Here is a 16642-nt window from a genome sequence, read left to right as displayed (position 1 = left end):
AGTGGAAAACTGGTGACACCGTGTGGAGTCTAGTTTAGTCAATAGCATTGAACTAATGTTCATGTCTTGGTTTTGACAAATGCCAAACTAAGAAGCAGCCGGGGGAAGGGTTTACAGGAACTCTGTATTGTACTATCTTGGCAACTTTTCTGTAAATCTCAAATTATTCCCGAATAAAAAGGATTAAGAAATTAGTGAGAATAACGAGGCAGAAATCCAGAGACGGGGTTCGTGGATAGTAGTGGAGTCAGCTGGTTCATTTTACGCTCTGGCTGCCGAAGACCCCGGTCCACCCGGGGGAGCTACAGTTTGTCCAGCCAGCCCCCTGCAGTCTCAGTGTTTCCCCTGAGCAGAGATGGCAGCAGGAACCTCATTCTCAAATCTGCACGGAGCCAGGTTAAACCAGCAACGCCGTTGAACACAGTGTTGTCCCCTGTGTGCTGAATGTCGGTGTAGAACACTGAGAAGTGGAATTCACATGCTCGTTTGTAGACCCCAAAGCCGTTCTGTGGAACTTGAAGTCCAATCTGGGGACCTCTCCCTCCCAGGCACGCCCGGGGGCTGGACATCCGTGAGGGATGGCCTCACTCTGGCTCCAGTGGCCGTGGTTGAACCCCTCCCTCCCTCCGCAGGAACTCAACCGGACGTGCCGAGCCATGCAGCAGCGGGTCCTGGAGCTCATCCCCCGCATTGCCAACGAGCAGCTGACGGAGGAGCTGCTCATCGTCAACGACAATCTCAACAACGTGTTCCTGCGCCACGAACGGTAGCCCCACCGCCTCCCCCGGCCTCTGTCCGCCTGCCCCAGCCTTCTCCCTCCCCTGGTTCCTGCTTCCCTGGTTCACACCTCCCAAACAGCACGCCTGCCCTCCAGTCCGTGTGCCCTCAGCTGTCTTCTTCCCGCACGAACGCCCAGCCTTCCACCCACCTCCCCTCTCCTTCCAGAGTTCGCCCTGCTGCCCGTGCCCCTGCATCCAGCCCCGGAGACGGCAGCGGCGGTGGCTGCGAGCATGGGCCTGCAGCCACACAGTCCTGTTTCTGTCTGTGCTCACTGCACCTCTGCCCGGCCCTGGGCCTTGGATGAGTTACTTGACTTAATTAGTGCTCTTTGACTGTAAGCTACACACAGCGTTTCTGGCTCACTTAAGCAGGAAGAGAATTTGTTAGGAGAATAGCCTTCATTAAAGGGATAGCTTTCAGAATCCACAGAAGAGGGGCCGGCCTGGTGGCGCAGCGGTTAAGTATGCACATTGTGCTTTGGCGGCCCGGGGTTCACCGGTTCAGATCCCGGGTGCGGACATGGCACTGCTTGGCATGCCTTGCTGTGATAGGCGTCCCACGTATAAAGTAGAGGAAGATGTTAGCTCAGGGCCAGCCTTCCTCAGCAAAAGGAGGAGGATTGGCAGCAGATGTTAGCTCAGGGCTAATCTTCCTCAAAAAAAAAAAAGAATCCACAGAAGAGTAAAACAGTGAGGCCACACACCAAAGCAGGAAGGACAGATCCCAGGGTGGTTCAGGGGTCCCCACAGCAGAATCTCCTGGGCCATGACCCCAGGGTGTCACCATCAATAAGTGGCATGCAAACGCCTGCCCTCCTCAGGTTTTTGTGTCCTAGAGTCAGCTCCCAAGAGAACTCTGGGTGGCTCAGCTTCCTTATGCCCACCTGTCGGGGGCAGGGAGAAGCCCCGTGATGGCAATCCCACCAGGATCATGGGAAATGGAGCAAGAGCAGTTCCCAGAGAAGCGCTTAGATCTGTTTCAGAAGAAGGGAGAAGGGTGCTGGGCCTGCAGGGCAACATGTCCCCACACGTTCTCTGCATCTGTAAGATGAAGCTTAGGGTTCTTGTAGGTAACAGAGTCCACGCAACAACGCCTGTCAAGCGCTCAGCCATCGGGGTGTCTGGGACAGTTATCCCTGCCTCCTCCAGCCCCTTGTTCATGTTGTAGCTTTATCCATCGCAGACACTTGGTGTGTGATTCTGAATCAGTTAAGAGTGGGCTGGGGCTGCTGCTGACCACATCTGCCTGGCCTCTCCTGTTCCGTTGCCCAGTGGCATTAAGAGTGCCCTCCCTGGAATTATGTTAAGTGAAATAAGCCAGCGAGAGAAAGATAATCTGTGTATGACTCCACTCATATGAGGAATTTAAAATTATGGACTAAGAACAGTTTAGTGGATACCAGGGGAAAGGTGGGGTGGGGGGTGGGCACAAAGGGTGAAGTGGTGCACCTACAACATGACTGACAAACATTAATGTACAACTGAAATTTCACAAGTTTGTAACCTATCATTAACTCAATTAAAAAAGAAAAAAAAAAGAGTGCCCTCCCTGCCATTCTGGGCTGTGAGCTGTGAGGTGGCCCCAGGGCCTGATCTAGGGGTGACTGGGACCCCTCTGACACCCACAGTCGTCAGGCCTGGCATTTGCCTGATGCTTTCCAGTTCTCAGTCACTCATGCTCAGTGTCCGCCTGACCCTCACACCTGGGAGGCAGGTTCCACTGTCACCCCCTTCTTAATAGACAAGGAAACTGAAGTTCAGAAGTGATGTAATTTACCCAACGTCACACAATAAGTGACAGGGCCAGGACTGCAACAGATCCCAGACTAAGGTCTTCTTGGTCCACCCCACCAGCCCCTCAGCCTGTCTGGGGTAGTCTCAGGGCCTCCATAAAGCAGTGTGAGGAGTGTGTGTATGCCTTACACCACTTTAGAGAGCCGGTGACACACACCCAAGTGCACAAGTATATAATCCAAGTGTTACAAAACAGCACATCCCCCAGCTGTGTGCAGTGCAGCCCCGTTTTCTTTTCTGTTCTAGTCTGTTCATGTGTGTGCTCCATGCCAGCTGTGACTAAGGCGGCTAGGAAATTGATAATCAGGTTGAGACACTCTTGCAAGTGAAAGCCAGGCACCGTTCGTAATTCCCGGGACAGCAGGCATGAACTGGGTCTGTCACCCTGACTGTGACCCCCGCGTGCACATGGAGCCCCACCGTGGGAAAGCTCTGCGGGCTGTGCTGAGGGGCCACTCCCAGTCCCGCTCCCTGACTCGAGTCTTTTCCATCTTCCAGGTTTGAACGGTTCCGAACAGGCCAGAGCGCCAAGGTAAACAGCTGCTTCTGGGTGACTAGACGTGCCTGTGAGCGGGAAGAGGGAGGGCTGTGCTCGCCTGCCTCCGCGGACACCCCGGACAGGATGTGCCTTCCGCTCAGGCTCACAGAGAAGGCCCTTCTAACTTTACGTCACTGTCCCTTCAGCGTAAATAAGGCTCTGCCACCAGCTGATGCCCAGGGCTCTTCCCACCCTCTCGGGGTGCAGCGGAGCTAGAGGCCCAGGACAGGAAGAAAGACCCCCTGGCTCCCAGTAGTAGCTGCCGGGGGCCTTGTTGACAAGTCCGCAGGCGAAGACTGCAGGTGCCCATGCCTCAGGGCAGAAGGGAAGGAGACTGCAGGCAGGGAGGATGATGGTGGCATCTCCCTTTCCCCCAGGCCCCAAGTGAGGCCGAGGCGGCGGCTGACCTGATGGACATGGGCCCTGACCCAGCAGCCACCAGCAGCCTCTCGTCCCAGCTGGCGGGAATGAGTAAGTGCCGTGTGGGGGCTCTGGCCAAGGGCACGTGGTGGTACTTTGGGCACGCCTGCAGTACTGGGCTGCCCTCCTGTTATACAGCTGGAGCTGGGGCATCAGCAGCAGAACGTCAGCCCAGACCCCACCTCACCAGAGTCCCGAGCTGCGTCCTGCTGCAGGGTTGAGAACCAGGGACCAAACATGTGGCACTCTCCCTCGCAGCCTCACAGCTCCCGAGCCCCCTCAGGTCCCCGAAATCCCGCTGTTCTGCGACTGCCCTCAACACCGAGTTAGTTCCCCATGGCCTGAGCCATCTGGGTGGGCATGGGAGGTGACTTGGACGTCCTGTGCCCCTCTTTGCTCCTCTGCGTCAAGGGCAGGAATGGGCCCTTCCTTCCAGGTCGTCATGAGGACTGAGTGAGCTCATGCAGGAAACAGGCAGAGACCGGTGCCAGGCCCAGGGCACCTCCGGATACGTGTTAGCAGTCCTTACTGTCAGCATGACTAGTTTTAACATTGTTGACTGCCTGCTTTGTGCCAAGCGCTAGGAATAATTGAGAGAGGAAGTGACATGCCCACAGTCCCTCAGCCAGCAGGTGGCCTGTCCCATCCATTCGCTCACCCTGTCCACCCTGCTCCCTGCCGCTCCTCCAGAGCTGGCCCTGGGCCTGGCAGGCAGCAGCTCGGCCACTGCTCAGTGTGTACAGGGCCAGCCGGGCGGACCCTTCACATGTCCTTTCTGTCCCCGCAGACCTGGGCTCCAGCAGCGTGAGGGCTGGCCTGCAGTCTCTGGAGGCCTCTGGCCGCCTGGAAGACGAGTTTGACATGTTTGCGCTGACACGGGGCAGCTCGCTCGCTGACCAACGGAAAGAGTGAGTGGCTGGGCCCCCCGGCTCCCTGCAGTCTGGGCTGCTCCACACCAGAGGAGAGCCTCTCTCCAGTCCCGGAACTCTGCCTGCTGGTGGGCACACCGTGCAGAAGGAAGGGCACCTGCCTGCACCTTCTCAGGAGGGCAGGCTTCCTATCCCCGAGTCAGCCCCGCATGGCCCGAGGAGCCCTGTGGCTGAGTGGTGGACTGCGTGCCCCACAGGTGGGCTGGATGGAGGAGGGACGCCCAAGGTTGATGAGCAGCTATGTGCCACAATCTTACCTAGTCTGATCAGATGAGGAGACTGAGGTACTGAGAGGCTGAGTCAACTGCCCCTGGTCGGGCAGCTAATGTTTGACAGTGCTGGGTTGGGAACCCAGGGCTGGTTCTGAAACCTAGTGTCCCCAGCCCAACCCAGCACCCCACTGCTCTGTACACCACGTACTGCCCTCTGGGGCAGGGGGGAAGGTTCCTGATAAGTCCTCAGGGGCATGTCCGGTCATTTCTGAGGTTGTATAGCCATCCTTGATTTCCAGAGAATTCCCTGTTGCCCACTCAGGTCCGCCCGCTCTGCCCTGGGCACTGCCCATTCTCAGGGAGATGCTTTTGGCAGCCAAGGCTCCTGGCCGAGTGTCCGCCAGGGCCGGCTCCCTGCTGCAACGTCCCGGGACTGGCTCCACACAGGCCTGTCAGGGAAGCAGTTTGCTTGGGGTGGTTGTCAGCGCTTTGCTTATGACCTTTGGGCTGAGCTGTGGGCAGCCAGGCTGTATAGCCAAAGAAAGCTCTGGATTAAGGGACCTTCCCAGCAGACTCTTGGCTCCTTAGCGGGCATCCTGGTGTCTTTGGGAACTGTCCATGGGCCTCCAGAGGGCCCAGGGATACCCTCTCCACTCTGGCAAATCCAGGTCAAGTGTGACAGGCTGCCACCAGCGGGGCGTGGGGTTGCTCATAGCCCTGCCCACTGGCCAGGCAGCCTAGCTGTAAGCCACATCTTTAGTCTGGGACGGGTCTGTACTCCCAAGTCCAGGTGCCCTGGGACCAGCAGTTCACGGTTGCCATGGGGTTAGGAGCAGTGGGAGGCTGCTGTGCCAGTGGAGGCTAACGAGTCATGTGGGATTTGTAGCTGGTGGGGGGCGGGGGTTTGGCCTGGCTCGCCAGCCTGGCTGAGACTTGCTGTTGCACCATCACTCATTTGGGGAGTGGGGCCCTGAGGGACAGAGGGACGTGCACACGGACCACTGCCATGCTATCCTAAGTGCTGTCCTGGAGGGTGTAGCAGGCCCTGCAGACACAGAGGAGGTGGCGTGCAATTCTGCAGAGGGTGCTTAGGGCTGGGCACTGGGGCGGAGGAAGTCAAGGTGGTGTTTCAGGCCATGGGAACGGCGTATGCAGAGGCTCGGAGGCAGGGAGAGCCTGAGACGGGGATGGGCAGACGTGCTGGAACAACATTGTGTCCTTCTCAGGCCCTGGTTCTCCAGCAGGCCCTCCCTGGGGATTGGTTTCCACCCCAGCAGAAAGCGCAGGCAGGGACAAAGTGCGCCCTAGCATGGGGTTCCTCTTTCCTTTGTTCTCCTGCCTGGCTGTCCCTCCCTTACACTCGGCTGCATCTTCTAGCCCTGGTCACCTGGCTGGCCTTTGGACTGTCCACCTTGCCCTGTCCTCTGAGGTTCTTGGACTCTCCAAGGCCTTTTCTGCCCACCTGGTATCTGGCCCATGCCTCCCTCTGACCCGCGCCGCCTCTGCCTCTGTTCATCGGGAAGCCAGCTCCCTGTCAGCCCCTCCCTTTCTGCCCCAGCCCCGACCACAGCTCACATGGTCACTGCCCCTCCCACTGGCCAGGCCCTTCCACTTGGGAGCCAAGGAGAGCAATGGGGGCCTCTGGGCCAGCCCGAGCCAGGGGCACCTTAGCCAGGCTTTGCCAGAGCAAGGGTGCTCTTCGTCAGCTTCTTCCACATCACTGTCCTGGGGACACGCTCCACCTCCTCCCAGTGCCACTATGTCTTCTCCAAGAACAACTTCTCAAGTGGTCCCAGGTTCTGCCCTGCCCACCAGCCTGGCTGGGACCATCTGAGGAGCAGCCCTCCTCCCTCCTGCGCTGGGCGTGGGGCAGCAGACCCCTGGCCCGGGCTCTGCAGCCCCATGGGGGCCACGTGGGCTTCCTCCATCAGGGCTGTGCTCAGCCTCCACTCCTGCAGGCAGGGTCCCCTGGTCTGCCAAGCTGGCCTTCGGGGGCTTTGCGGGCATGAGAGAGGCGAAAGCAGAGGGCTGGGGAGTAATTAGGACAGAACATGCAGTTCCTCTGAGCGAAGGGAGCGTCAGTGTCTCTATGTTCCTAGGCTAGACATGCCTTGTTCTGCCTTTTCCTCACGCACTTGCCATGTCTGGAATGCAGGGCCAGCAGTGTGGCTGCTTCCATACCCTGGTGAGCAGGCCTTCCCAGGGTCAGGACACATTGCTCAGTCTTTGGCATCACTTCCTCCTCGCCAGCTGCTGTTGCCCAGATTTAGCCAAGGACACTAGGCTGCTCCCCAGAAGGGCAAGGGCACACCCCACCCCCGGCCACCCTGGCTTTCAGGCTGGCTCCAGCATGGCCCTGCACGCAGTCCCCAGCCCACTTGCCATGGACAAACGAGCTAATGGCCACACTCCTCTGGCTCAGTCCACGGCCCGTGGGAAGGGGCGGGCATCAGTGCTCTTCAAAATGACTGCCTGGGAATCTGGGGGTCTCATTCAAGAGGCCCCTTTAAGTGCTGGTCCATCTCATTCCCAGGAAGGCAACTTGGCATTGCAAGAGTTAAAAGTGATGTGGCCCCAGGTCCAGAAGCCTCGAGTGGACCAGCCCTGGCTTCAGCAGGGTGCACGGTGCTCCTGGCCTGTACCTGGAGGGAGATCCTGGAATTCTGCGGCTCACTTCCTCACCCAAAGCTGAGCTGACCCAGCGTGAGCCCTCACCCCTTCCTGCTGGCGGTTCAGAGCTAGAGTAATGGCTCTCTCCAAGCATCCGGGCTGTGTGCCAGCACCTCCCCTGGCCAGCCCCCGTCACTGCCAGAAGAGACAGCCCAGCCCCTCTCTAGCGCAGGTGTCCTCCCACTCCTTTTTTATTCCCTCGCTCCCCCTGGGACCACCACAAACGCAGCAAACACCTCCTTCCTGTGCTCATCTGCCAGGAGCTGCAGTGTCAGACCCTGCCCGTCCCAGCCCGTCAGCCTTGCATTTGCCCCCAGCTCCTGTCCTCCTACCCTGCCCAACTGGCATCCCCCGAGGACATTTAGAATCCCCCTCCCTGTGCTGCTGGGACAGGGAGGGGCGGGGAGATCTCATGCCGGACAGCCAGTGCGTGATGGCACACCCCACCGTCTGACGCTTGTTTCCGCAGCAGGGTGGAATTCCCCATTCAAATGCAACCTTCTCCAGAACAGTGGGTTATAGAATTATGACATGAGAGCTGCTCAAAAAAGGGCCTGCCGATTTGAATTCTGCATGAGTGTGAGGTCATTGGCGCTATTTCTCTTCCCTGGAGTCTGGCCAGATCTGGTGATAGCCCTTGGGGGTCTTGGTCTTGGTCTTTGGCCCGCAGCACCCTCGCCTCTCTTCTCCCTCGCTGCTGCCCGTCACACAGGTCACACGTCTGATCCCAATTCCCTGAGGCAGGAAATGAGGCCCTCCCTACCATTCCCAGGCAGCCCTTCCTGGGGCCTGAGCCACCCTCGCCCAGGCACCACCCAAGTCTGCACCAGATGCGGGCCCCGCACCCCGCCCACCCGCTCCATCCTCAGAGAATCCGCTGGATGCCCAGTGCAGCAAGGGCAGCATCTCATGGGCATGGCGGCTTTTGTGTTTCAGGGTAAAATATGAAGCCCCCCAAGCAACGGATGGCCTGGCTGGAGCCCTGGATGCCCGGCAGCAGAACACCGGAGCGGTAAGCAGAGGGCCCTGCTGCCTGCCTGGGGCTGTGCAGAAGGACTGCCGGAGGGTGCTCGCCTGCCAGCCCCCGTGTGCTGGGCACTGGCTAACACGACCACAGCCCTCTCCCCATGTGGTTCTCCAGGTGGCCCTTTGTAGCTAATGTGATTATTCCCATTTCACAGCTGAGGAAACTTCGTCAGAGCGTTCGAGTCGTTTGCCCAAGTTCACACAGCAAGAAAGGGTCAGAGCTGAGTCAGGGAGCTGGAGTCCAGCAGCCTCAGTTCCCACCCCAGCTCCCCTTTCTACCAGCTGTGTGTTCTTAGGCAGATTGCTAACCTTTCTGACCCTCGACTTCTCTGTCTGTACACTGAGGCTCAAAGGAGTGCCCTTGGTTTATAGTAGGATGCGGGAGAGGGCGTATGGAAGGCGCTCGGTGCAGACTAGAGCTCAGTCACTGTGCTGCCTCACTGCCTCTCTGGAGACTGTTATTTGCAGGAGTGTGGACAGAGGGGGACAAGAGAACAGGCCCTCAAACCACAGGGAGGCATCCAAGTGTGTCATTTTGGTTTCATTTACTTGCTTGACTGTGTCCTGAGTGACAGCCACATGCCCGCACTGAGCACCCTGTGGGTGAGCCTCCCCCTCGGCGAGAGCTCCTAGTACAGTTCTCGCACCTCTCGAGCGGCTCTGGATGCCTTTCGGGCGGTGAGCGTTGCCGTGCCAGCGAGTGGACAGAGCAGCTCCTCGGGAGGTGGTTAGAAACGGCAGGACCCAGGAGTTGGAGAGGCGGGGCCGTGAGGAGCATGACCCAGGAGAGGGCTGGTGATCGCACAGGGCTCTGAGGCCACGGCCGGACTGGGTGGTGCGAGACGAAGCCTGAGGGGCGACTGGAACCAGAGGCCTCAGGGGCAGCTGGGAGCACAGTGGGTTTCCTCCGCATGAGGGGGAAGCCGCAGACAGTCTTGAGCAGAGGGGACACTGTCTGACTTGGTTTTAGAAGGGTCATGCGTGGGAGCTGGAGAGACACGAGGAGGCTGTGGAAGCCGCCCAGTCCACGGGCGGAGAGTCCCAATGACTCCCATCTCAGGAGTCAGCCCCGCTGGGAACAGGGTGGGACCCAGAACACTGGAGGCAGGGCCAGCGACAGGGGGCAGAGGCCTCCTATGTGTTGTGCGACCTGCCACCCAGCAGAGCGCATCCCTGTGCCGTGTCCCAGCCTCCTGTCGTTTCTCCTTGTAAGTGGTCATTTGTCGAGTCTGTGCTCTGTGCCAGGCCCTGTGCTGCGTGCTCTATGTCCCCTCTTTACTGAGTCGTCACGCAGACCCTTACGGTGTATTGTTATCCCCTCTTCCTGATGAGAAAGCTGAGTCCCAGAGAGAGCTTAAGGGAGACACAGATGTGCCATCCTCAGCACGGGCCGGCGCACGGGGGTGTCGTCAATCTTCACAGCACTGCTGTGCCGCCGCCCCACCTGCACAGGAGACAGCCGAGGCTGGGCGCTGTGAGGGAGTTTGCCCAGAGTCTCACAGCCATGGGTCTGTCCTGCTCCGAAGCCAGCATTGGGAACAAGAACCCCAGAGGACCCGCGGGGCTCCAGGAGCAGGGCTGAGCGCCCCCTGCTCGGCCTGCCTTTCTGGCTCCAGGAATCTGGATGACTCCGACCGTCAGGAAGCCTGGTGAAAGCATTCCCTCGCAGGCCCTCGGCCTCTTGTGGGCTGAACTGACTCCACAGCCCAGCAGGCAATAGTCCCAGCCAACGCTTCCTGTTGCAGTTGAGGGAGCCGCAGCCCAGAGATGGGCGTCACTGACCTAGGGGCACACAGCAACTAGGGGCATGACAAGAAGTAGAACCAGGCCTCCCGGCTCCTCCGCCGCCTTCAGTCAGCCCAGGGGGGAAGCACACGCATCTGCTGCAGGAAGGCAGGGCTGGCCAATTATCTCATTCTCTCTGTGAGGGGAGAGGGAGATTAAGTGACCTCCACGAGATCAGGGTACAACCTTCTCAAAGCCATGTCAGCAACATCCGCTTCCGAGGTCCTGAAGCCTGGCTGGGTGGTACACTCTCCCACTGAGCCGTCAGCACGTGATTCCCAGCAGCCACGTGCGCGATGGAATCAAGCGCACCCTGTGGGCAGCTGGTGTTTGCCCCCCGGGGTTCACAGCCCTGTGATGTGGGGTGCTGGACAACGAGTGCCAGGCCCTGTGCCAGGCCTATCAGGGTCGGGGAGGCCACATTCTCCTGTTTGCCCATCGATAAACAGGGCTCCTCAGCCTGGGCCAACCATCAGAATCCCATGTGAGCCAGGAAACTGGCTGATGGCCGCCTGCTCGGCCCTTGCTCAGGCCCGCCCTCGGAGACCATCCCGGAGAAGGGGAAGCAGCGCCCAGCTCACTCGGGGCCGAGTCCCAGCACCGCTACGGCTCACTCCACACTGAGACCCTCTGCTGCTTCCTGTCACCCCTCACCTGCCTGCACACCCAGCACACGCCTGCCTATGCACACACATGCGCGCACACGGGCCACCTCAGTGGCGGCAAGCCTGCTGTTGGGGAAGGCTGCGGGCACACCTGCGGCCCTGGCCCTGCCCTTCCCACCACCCTCAGCGAGACCCTTTCTCACCCAGATGGGAGGCAGCAGCGAGAGGAGCCTCAGTGACTGGATGGTGAGACAAGGCATGGTGAGGAGGCCAGGCTGGCCGCCCGGGGAGCTGGGACTGCCACTCGCAGGGGCCCACCTGGTGGTGCTGTCGGAGAGAGCAGGACCCTCGGATCCAGAGGAGAGTGAGCGGTGCTGTGCGTGCCCAGGCAGCTAAGAGCCTGCTGGGCCCAACCCAGCGCTCACCACAGTCCTGCTCCCTCGACTGTTGCTTCCACGGCCCCTCAGCGCCCTCTTTCGGCTCCTGACTCGGAAGCAAGGCCCAGGCAGCCCCTCTGGAGCTGAGAGGTTCTGGGCCGAGCACCAGCAGAGAGCTGAGTGGGAGAGGGAGCTGGTGTGGGCGGCCCAGAGCACTTGATGCTGCTGCTGCTGCTACTGCTGCTGGGAAGTCGGCTCCTGCCTCCTCTCTGGGCTCTCCTGCTGCCCACTGGGGTCCTCAGGGGCTGGGGACAGCGCTTGGGGACTGAACTGGCTTGGTTGGAGAAAGATTCCCTCTCTTTCGCAAAGTAGCTCAGTGGTAACTAGTATTTCCTGAGCCTCTGCTCTGTGCCAGGCACTGCACTAAGCTCTCTATAGCCATCGTCTCAATGCTCAGCAACCCAGAGGGTAGGTACTGGTATCCTCTAAAGATGAGCGAAGTGAGGTTCAGAGAAGTTAGGTAACCTGCCCAGAATCACACTGTATTAAGGGGGCCAAGCCAGATTCCAGTCTCTCTGACTCCAAAATCTGTGCCCATAACCTCCAACTGGATTCTCCCACCGAAGAAGCTGGTAGAGAAGGAAGCCCCCAGGCCCTGTGCAGGGGCCTTTGTGGCAGAGCCTCCATCTTTGTGGCCCAAACTGAAATGTCCCCGTGCACAGCCACAGCCCAAGTCCACCAGCCTGGCCTCCTCTAGTCATCTTGGCACCTCCCTCCACTCTGGCCCTCTGCACCCCTTTCCGCCATGAACCCTGAGTCTGCAGAGGTGTGGGAGACCTGGCGGCCCCTGACCGGCAGTCTGCCCCTCTGCTCCTTGATGGCCGGCCCCTCCGTGGGCTTTGCACGTCCTTCTGTCAGACGCTCCTCAGCACCTGTGCAGAGGCCCTGCCCGGGCCCGTGCACAAAGCCCTTCCCTCCAGCCTAGAGCTCCCCAGCCTCGGCGTGTGGGAGCCAGGGATCCATTCTCTCCTCGGGACCCTGCTCCAGCTGTTCAGAGCCCCCTCCCTGTCCCCTGCTTAGCCTACTGGCCCTGCGCCCCCCTTGCCCACAGCCTGGCACAGTGGGCAGAACTGTGGGTCCCAGGCCCCTGAGCAGGAGCTGCCTTGGCGGGGATGCCAGGCTCTCTCACCCCCTCCAAAGGGGCAGGTCTGACAGGCCCCATTTTAGAAGTGCACAGGCTCAGGGATGGGTGACTGCCCCAGGCTACCCAGCCCGTGGACAGCGAGCTGGCAGGGCCTTTTGCCTTGTTCGCCAGCGCACTGCCCCGGCCTCATCCTCTGCCCTTCCTTCCAGATCCCCGTCACCCAGGCCTGCCTCATGGAGGACATCGAGCAGTGGCTGTCCACTGACGTGGTAAGTCAGGGCCTGCCCAGCCCAGAGGCAGAGGCTCAGGCCCCCTCCTCGCCCACCTGACGGGGCTCCCGTTTTTCTCATGAGGAAGTGGCAAGGGGTACTGCTGTGAGGAGAGGGGCATTAATGTAGGACACCTCAGCAGCTGGAAGTTCTCCTGCCACCCGCCCACCTCCTGGGTACTTCCCTTCAGAGGGGGCCTGGGCACCACACCCCTCGCAGCTGCTGGAACCTTCCCTCCCCAGACATTCTCCCACACCAGGTCTAGGGTGTGAGCCCGCTGGAGAGGACAGGATGAGCTGAGGGTACCCGAGGACCCATGGTAGTGCTAAGCCCCGCTCCTGCGTGGCTCAGGTGGCCTCCCGCCACTCTCAGAGGGAAAGGCCATCAGCAGCCCCCTCCCACAGAGCAGGAACTGACCAGCAGCTGTGGCGAGGGCTGCTGCGCCCAGGAGGAGGCAGGCGGGGGCCCAGGCCGTCTCCAGAGCCCTGCCGCCCCCCAGCGAGCGGAAGGACGGCGTCAGCCTCGGCCTCCATTCAGGGCTTCCTCTTTGGGTGCCAGGGACCAAGTGCCTGGGCTCTGCCAGGCCAGAGGCTGCCTCTGCACGCAGCTGACACCGTGTATCTGCCTGAGGTCAGGCCAGGGTCTATCTGCTTCTGTCGGGTGGCAGAAGGCTCACCCCCTCCCCAGCCCCCAGCTTTAGCAAGCGTGGCCTCAGTCCCCGGGCACAGCCTCAGTCTCCGAGCATGGCTTCAGTCCCCAAGTGTGTCCTCAGTCTCAGAGCATGGCCTCAGTCCCTGGTGTCAGCCTTTCCACCATGAGGGCCCCTGGGCACCACACCCTGTGCCTGGCACTCTGTGTGTAGTATTCCGTTTTAGCTACCTGACAACCCTCTGAGTTTTTCCGGGCAAAAACCGAGGCTCGGAGAAGTCAGATGACACCTGGGGCCATGTAGCTCAGGAAGGGGTGAGCGGCCGAGGTTCAAGTCCTGGGGCCTCGCAGAGCCTGAGTCTGGAGCACTCCATGGTGGTCCCCGCCCACCGTGCCGGAAGGACTGCAGCTCTTCTGCAGCTAACCTCTGCCTCCTGCTTTCCCAGGGGAATGATGCCGAAGAGCCCAAGGGCGTCACCAGTGAAGGTAGGAGGCTCTGGCCCTGCACGCCCTGCACCCCCTGCCCCGCTCTGCAGCTTGGAGCCCACCTCCAGCCTGTCTCCTTCCTTTAGAGTTTGACAAGTTCCTGGAAGAACGGGCCAAAGCGGCCGATCGGTTGCCCAATCTCTCCAGCCCCTCCGCCACAGGGCCCCCGGGACCCCCTCCTGGCGCCGCCCCTCGAAAGAAGACCCAGGAGAAAGATGACGACATGCTGTTTGCCTTATGAGTGTGGGGTCTGGCACCCTGCAGCCCAGGCCACCCTGCTCCCACGCTCCTTGGCTGGGGCCCCTCTCCCTCCTTCGGTGTTAAGGCTGCTTTGGGGGCGGCTTGTTCCCCCTTCTCTCTTCCTTGAGGGTGGAGCTGACCCAGCTGCTGCTGGCTGTGCCACCTGGGGGTGTGGGGAGGCCGCCAGATGAATTGGGGGAACAGGTCAGCTCTCCACTGGGATCCTGGCCACTCCTGCCTCCTTCCCCACCCCACCCGACCACTACGACTTTGCTGAGACTGAGGCCCAGGTGACCCTCGCTGGACCATCCCCAGAGGAGCCCTCTGCAGAGCCACCTTGCCAGTCGAGGCCTGGCTGGACACTGGAGACAGCAGAAGCTTCTGGCACAGCCTCTGGTCACTCCGTGCCCCTACCTCACGGAGCCCAAAGGCTTTGGCCAGCTGGTGGGGGCAGGGTGTGTGGCCCTCTGCTGAGCTGCACATGGTCCAGGTACGAAGCTGCACATGGTGGGGCGAGAGCACAGCAGCCCCAGGCTGCCAGAGGAGGCCCGGGACGCCTGGAACACCTGCGGCCCCACCACCTCCTCCACAGCCTCCTGCTCCAGCCCTCTTCTGTTCCTCCCGGGCAGGCTCCCCTGGGCACTGGGCCCACCTACCTGCTGGTGATCTTGTACTGGGAGAGGTGCCTTTTGTGTCCCCAATTAAAGGTGGAAGACCACCCTGCTAGCACCGTTGTTCAGTCTCCAGGTGGGAAGTGAATTCTTGGCTCACCAGGGGCAGGGATTGCTTGGGCTGGGGGAGGCCGTCCAGGAGGGGGCGTCTGCAGATGGTACAGATGGAGAAGCAGGCCCGGGCCCGGCAGCACCTGTCACAAGGCACAGGCAGGTGCAGCTCTCACACCCCACAGGCTCCAGCCACGATGTGCCCTGCCAAGAGGCCCCTTGCTCTCCATCTGAGGGAGGTCCCTCCATCCTTGGGCATCTTTCCACTGCTGTTCCCTCTCAGGCCGGCTCCTGCTCTGCAGCAGGAGCACAGTGATCACCAGGAGGGGGCGCATGTGGCCGGTATGGGTGTGTTGGGAGCAGGGCGGTCTGGGCTGAAGCCCAGGCGCAGGTGCTGCTAGGCTCTCCACGGGCTCCTGGAATCCTCACGACTGCCCCGGCGAAGTGCAGTTGCCACCTCGTTCTACAGACAGAGTCTGTGACTTGGTGGGCCGTGTGAGCTGCCAGCTCAGACGAAAGGCACAGGCACAGCTGTTTATCGTGTGCTGGGCGCTGCCTCGTGCGTCACTGCCTTGTCCTCATTCCTTGGTGACGACACTGAGGCTCAGTTTGGATGACTTGGCACACAGCCGAGGAGCTGGCACAGGCCAGGCGCAGGCTGTCGGTTCTTGTCTCAGTCCATGGCTGCTCAGAGCCCCAGGCCTTCCGTGGTCTGGAATCGCCAGGCCAGGCTCCCCAGAGTCACTGCCTGAGGCCCAGCCCTCGGGTGGAAGGGAACGGGGCTGGTGTGGGGCTGGAGCAATGCACCTGCCTGGAAGGTCAGCCCGTGGAGGACAGCGGAAGTTGGACGCCTGCGTCCAGGGGGCCTGGGCGACCAGAGTGTGGCCACTGGCTCCCATCAGCAGTGGGCGGGCAGCAGCTGCCTTCCGAGGTGTGGCCTGGAGCTGGGCACACAGGAGGCCAGGCCCAGCCGGCTCTCCGAGGGTGGCGTGAGGAAAGTAGCCCGGGGACAGGTCCATGGGACCCTGGGTTGGTCCACCCCTAAGGAGGGGAGGGGCGCAGGGTCCAGGCTGAGCGCCAGAGCTGCAGAGGAGCCAGGCCCGGAGGAAGGCAGCGCCTGGGCCTTCCGTCTGACCCTGTCCCCAACCTCAACCACCTCTTTTTTTTGTGTGTGGGGAGCCGCTATCCCACTGTCCTCTGGGCAGCCGGCCAGCAGCCTGGTGTGCCAGCTTTCTGGGAGGTGGAGGCTCCCTGGCCCTCGCCCTGCAGGCGCCCCAAGCTCAGCTGCCCAAACTCCAGGTCCCCTCCTACACCTGGCATAGCTCGGCTGGGGGAGCCCAGGTCCCAGGAGACTCTGCTTTCCACACCGGGTTAAGCATCTCCTGGTCCAGCCTTGCTTGGTTACTCAACAGGTGACGCCCCCACCCTCCATGCCAAGGTGGTGGAGGCTTGCCAGCCCTGCCTCAAAATTGGGACGAAGCCGAAGTTCATGTCCCTTGCCACTTGGGACATGTCACTTGGCCACTTCTGCTCCCTGCCTCCACTCGGTCACCAGCACCCCCTCCATCTTACCCTGCTTTAGATCACTCAGAAGTGGCCAGGTGCTGGGGACTTTGGCCCGCCTCTGCACGGCCCCAGACTGCTTTATCTTGCTGGCCCTGCTGCCTCCTCCAGGCAGTGTTCCTGACAGCAGGTGGCTTCCAGAGGTCCTTCCTGAGCTATTCTGCACCGCCAGCAGCAACACGCCAGACCACCAATGTCTGGAGCAGCAAGCCGAATGTTGTGCTTGAGTCCATGTGCTGGATGAAGGCCCCTAAAGCGCCTGCGTTTGGTGACCCTCTTTCTCATAATACACACCTTTTCAGCTGGTCCCTGCGTGGCTGAGGGTGGCAGCATCTGTGGTCAGATCAGAGGACAATGACAATGACAGATCAGTTACTCCCCGACTCTTGGCTTGGCTGGACTGCTGCCATACACGCACACTTAGACACACCCACG

The 16642-nt window shown here is 60.7% G+C and overlaps 1 protein-coding gene across 6 annotated transcripts in view; it reads left to right on the top strand.

The window, feature by feature from the left end:
• The window catches only part of TOM1 (target of myb1 membrane trafficking protein), a 40172-nt gene extending 25516 nt beyond the window's left edge, over positions 1-14656 (top strand). For 3 of the 6 annotated variants that reach the window (XM_014832614.3, XM_044780743.2, XM_070506991.1), the window contains 9 exons: positions 633-766; positions 3072-3105; positions 3489-3582; positions 4319-4439; positions 8279-8354; positions 10966-11019; positions 12489-12548; positions 13643-13682; positions 13769-14656. In XM_014832614.3, the coding sequence (XP_014688100.1) occupies positions 633-766; positions 3072-3105; positions 3489-3582; positions 4319-4439; positions 8279-8354; positions 10966-11019; positions 12489-12548; positions 13643-13682; positions 13769-13923 (768 nt within the window). In that variant the 3' untranslated portion in view covers positions 13924-14656. The remainder of the gene's footprint in view (positions 1-632; positions 767-3071; positions 3106-3488; positions 3583-4318; positions 4440-8278; positions 8355-10965; positions 11020-12488; positions 12549-13642; positions 13683-13768) is intronic. The other 3 variants (XM_014832616.3, XM_044780756.2, XM_070506992.1) reach the window with 1 other exon arrangement.
• The last annotated feature ends 1986 nt before the right edge of the window (positions 14657-16642 follow it).

This window comes from Equus asinus, chromosome 4, assembly GCF_041296235.1.
Source record: "Equus asinus isolate D_3611 breed Donkey chromosome 4, EquAss-T2T_v2, whole genome shotgun sequence".
NCBI classification, from domain to species: domain Eukaryota; kingdom Metazoa; phylum Chordata; class Mammalia; order Perissodactyla; family Equidae; genus Equus; species Equus asinus.
The sequence above is the reverse complement of the archived record's forward strand: the minus strand, read 5'-3'. Positions and strand labels throughout refer to the sequence as shown.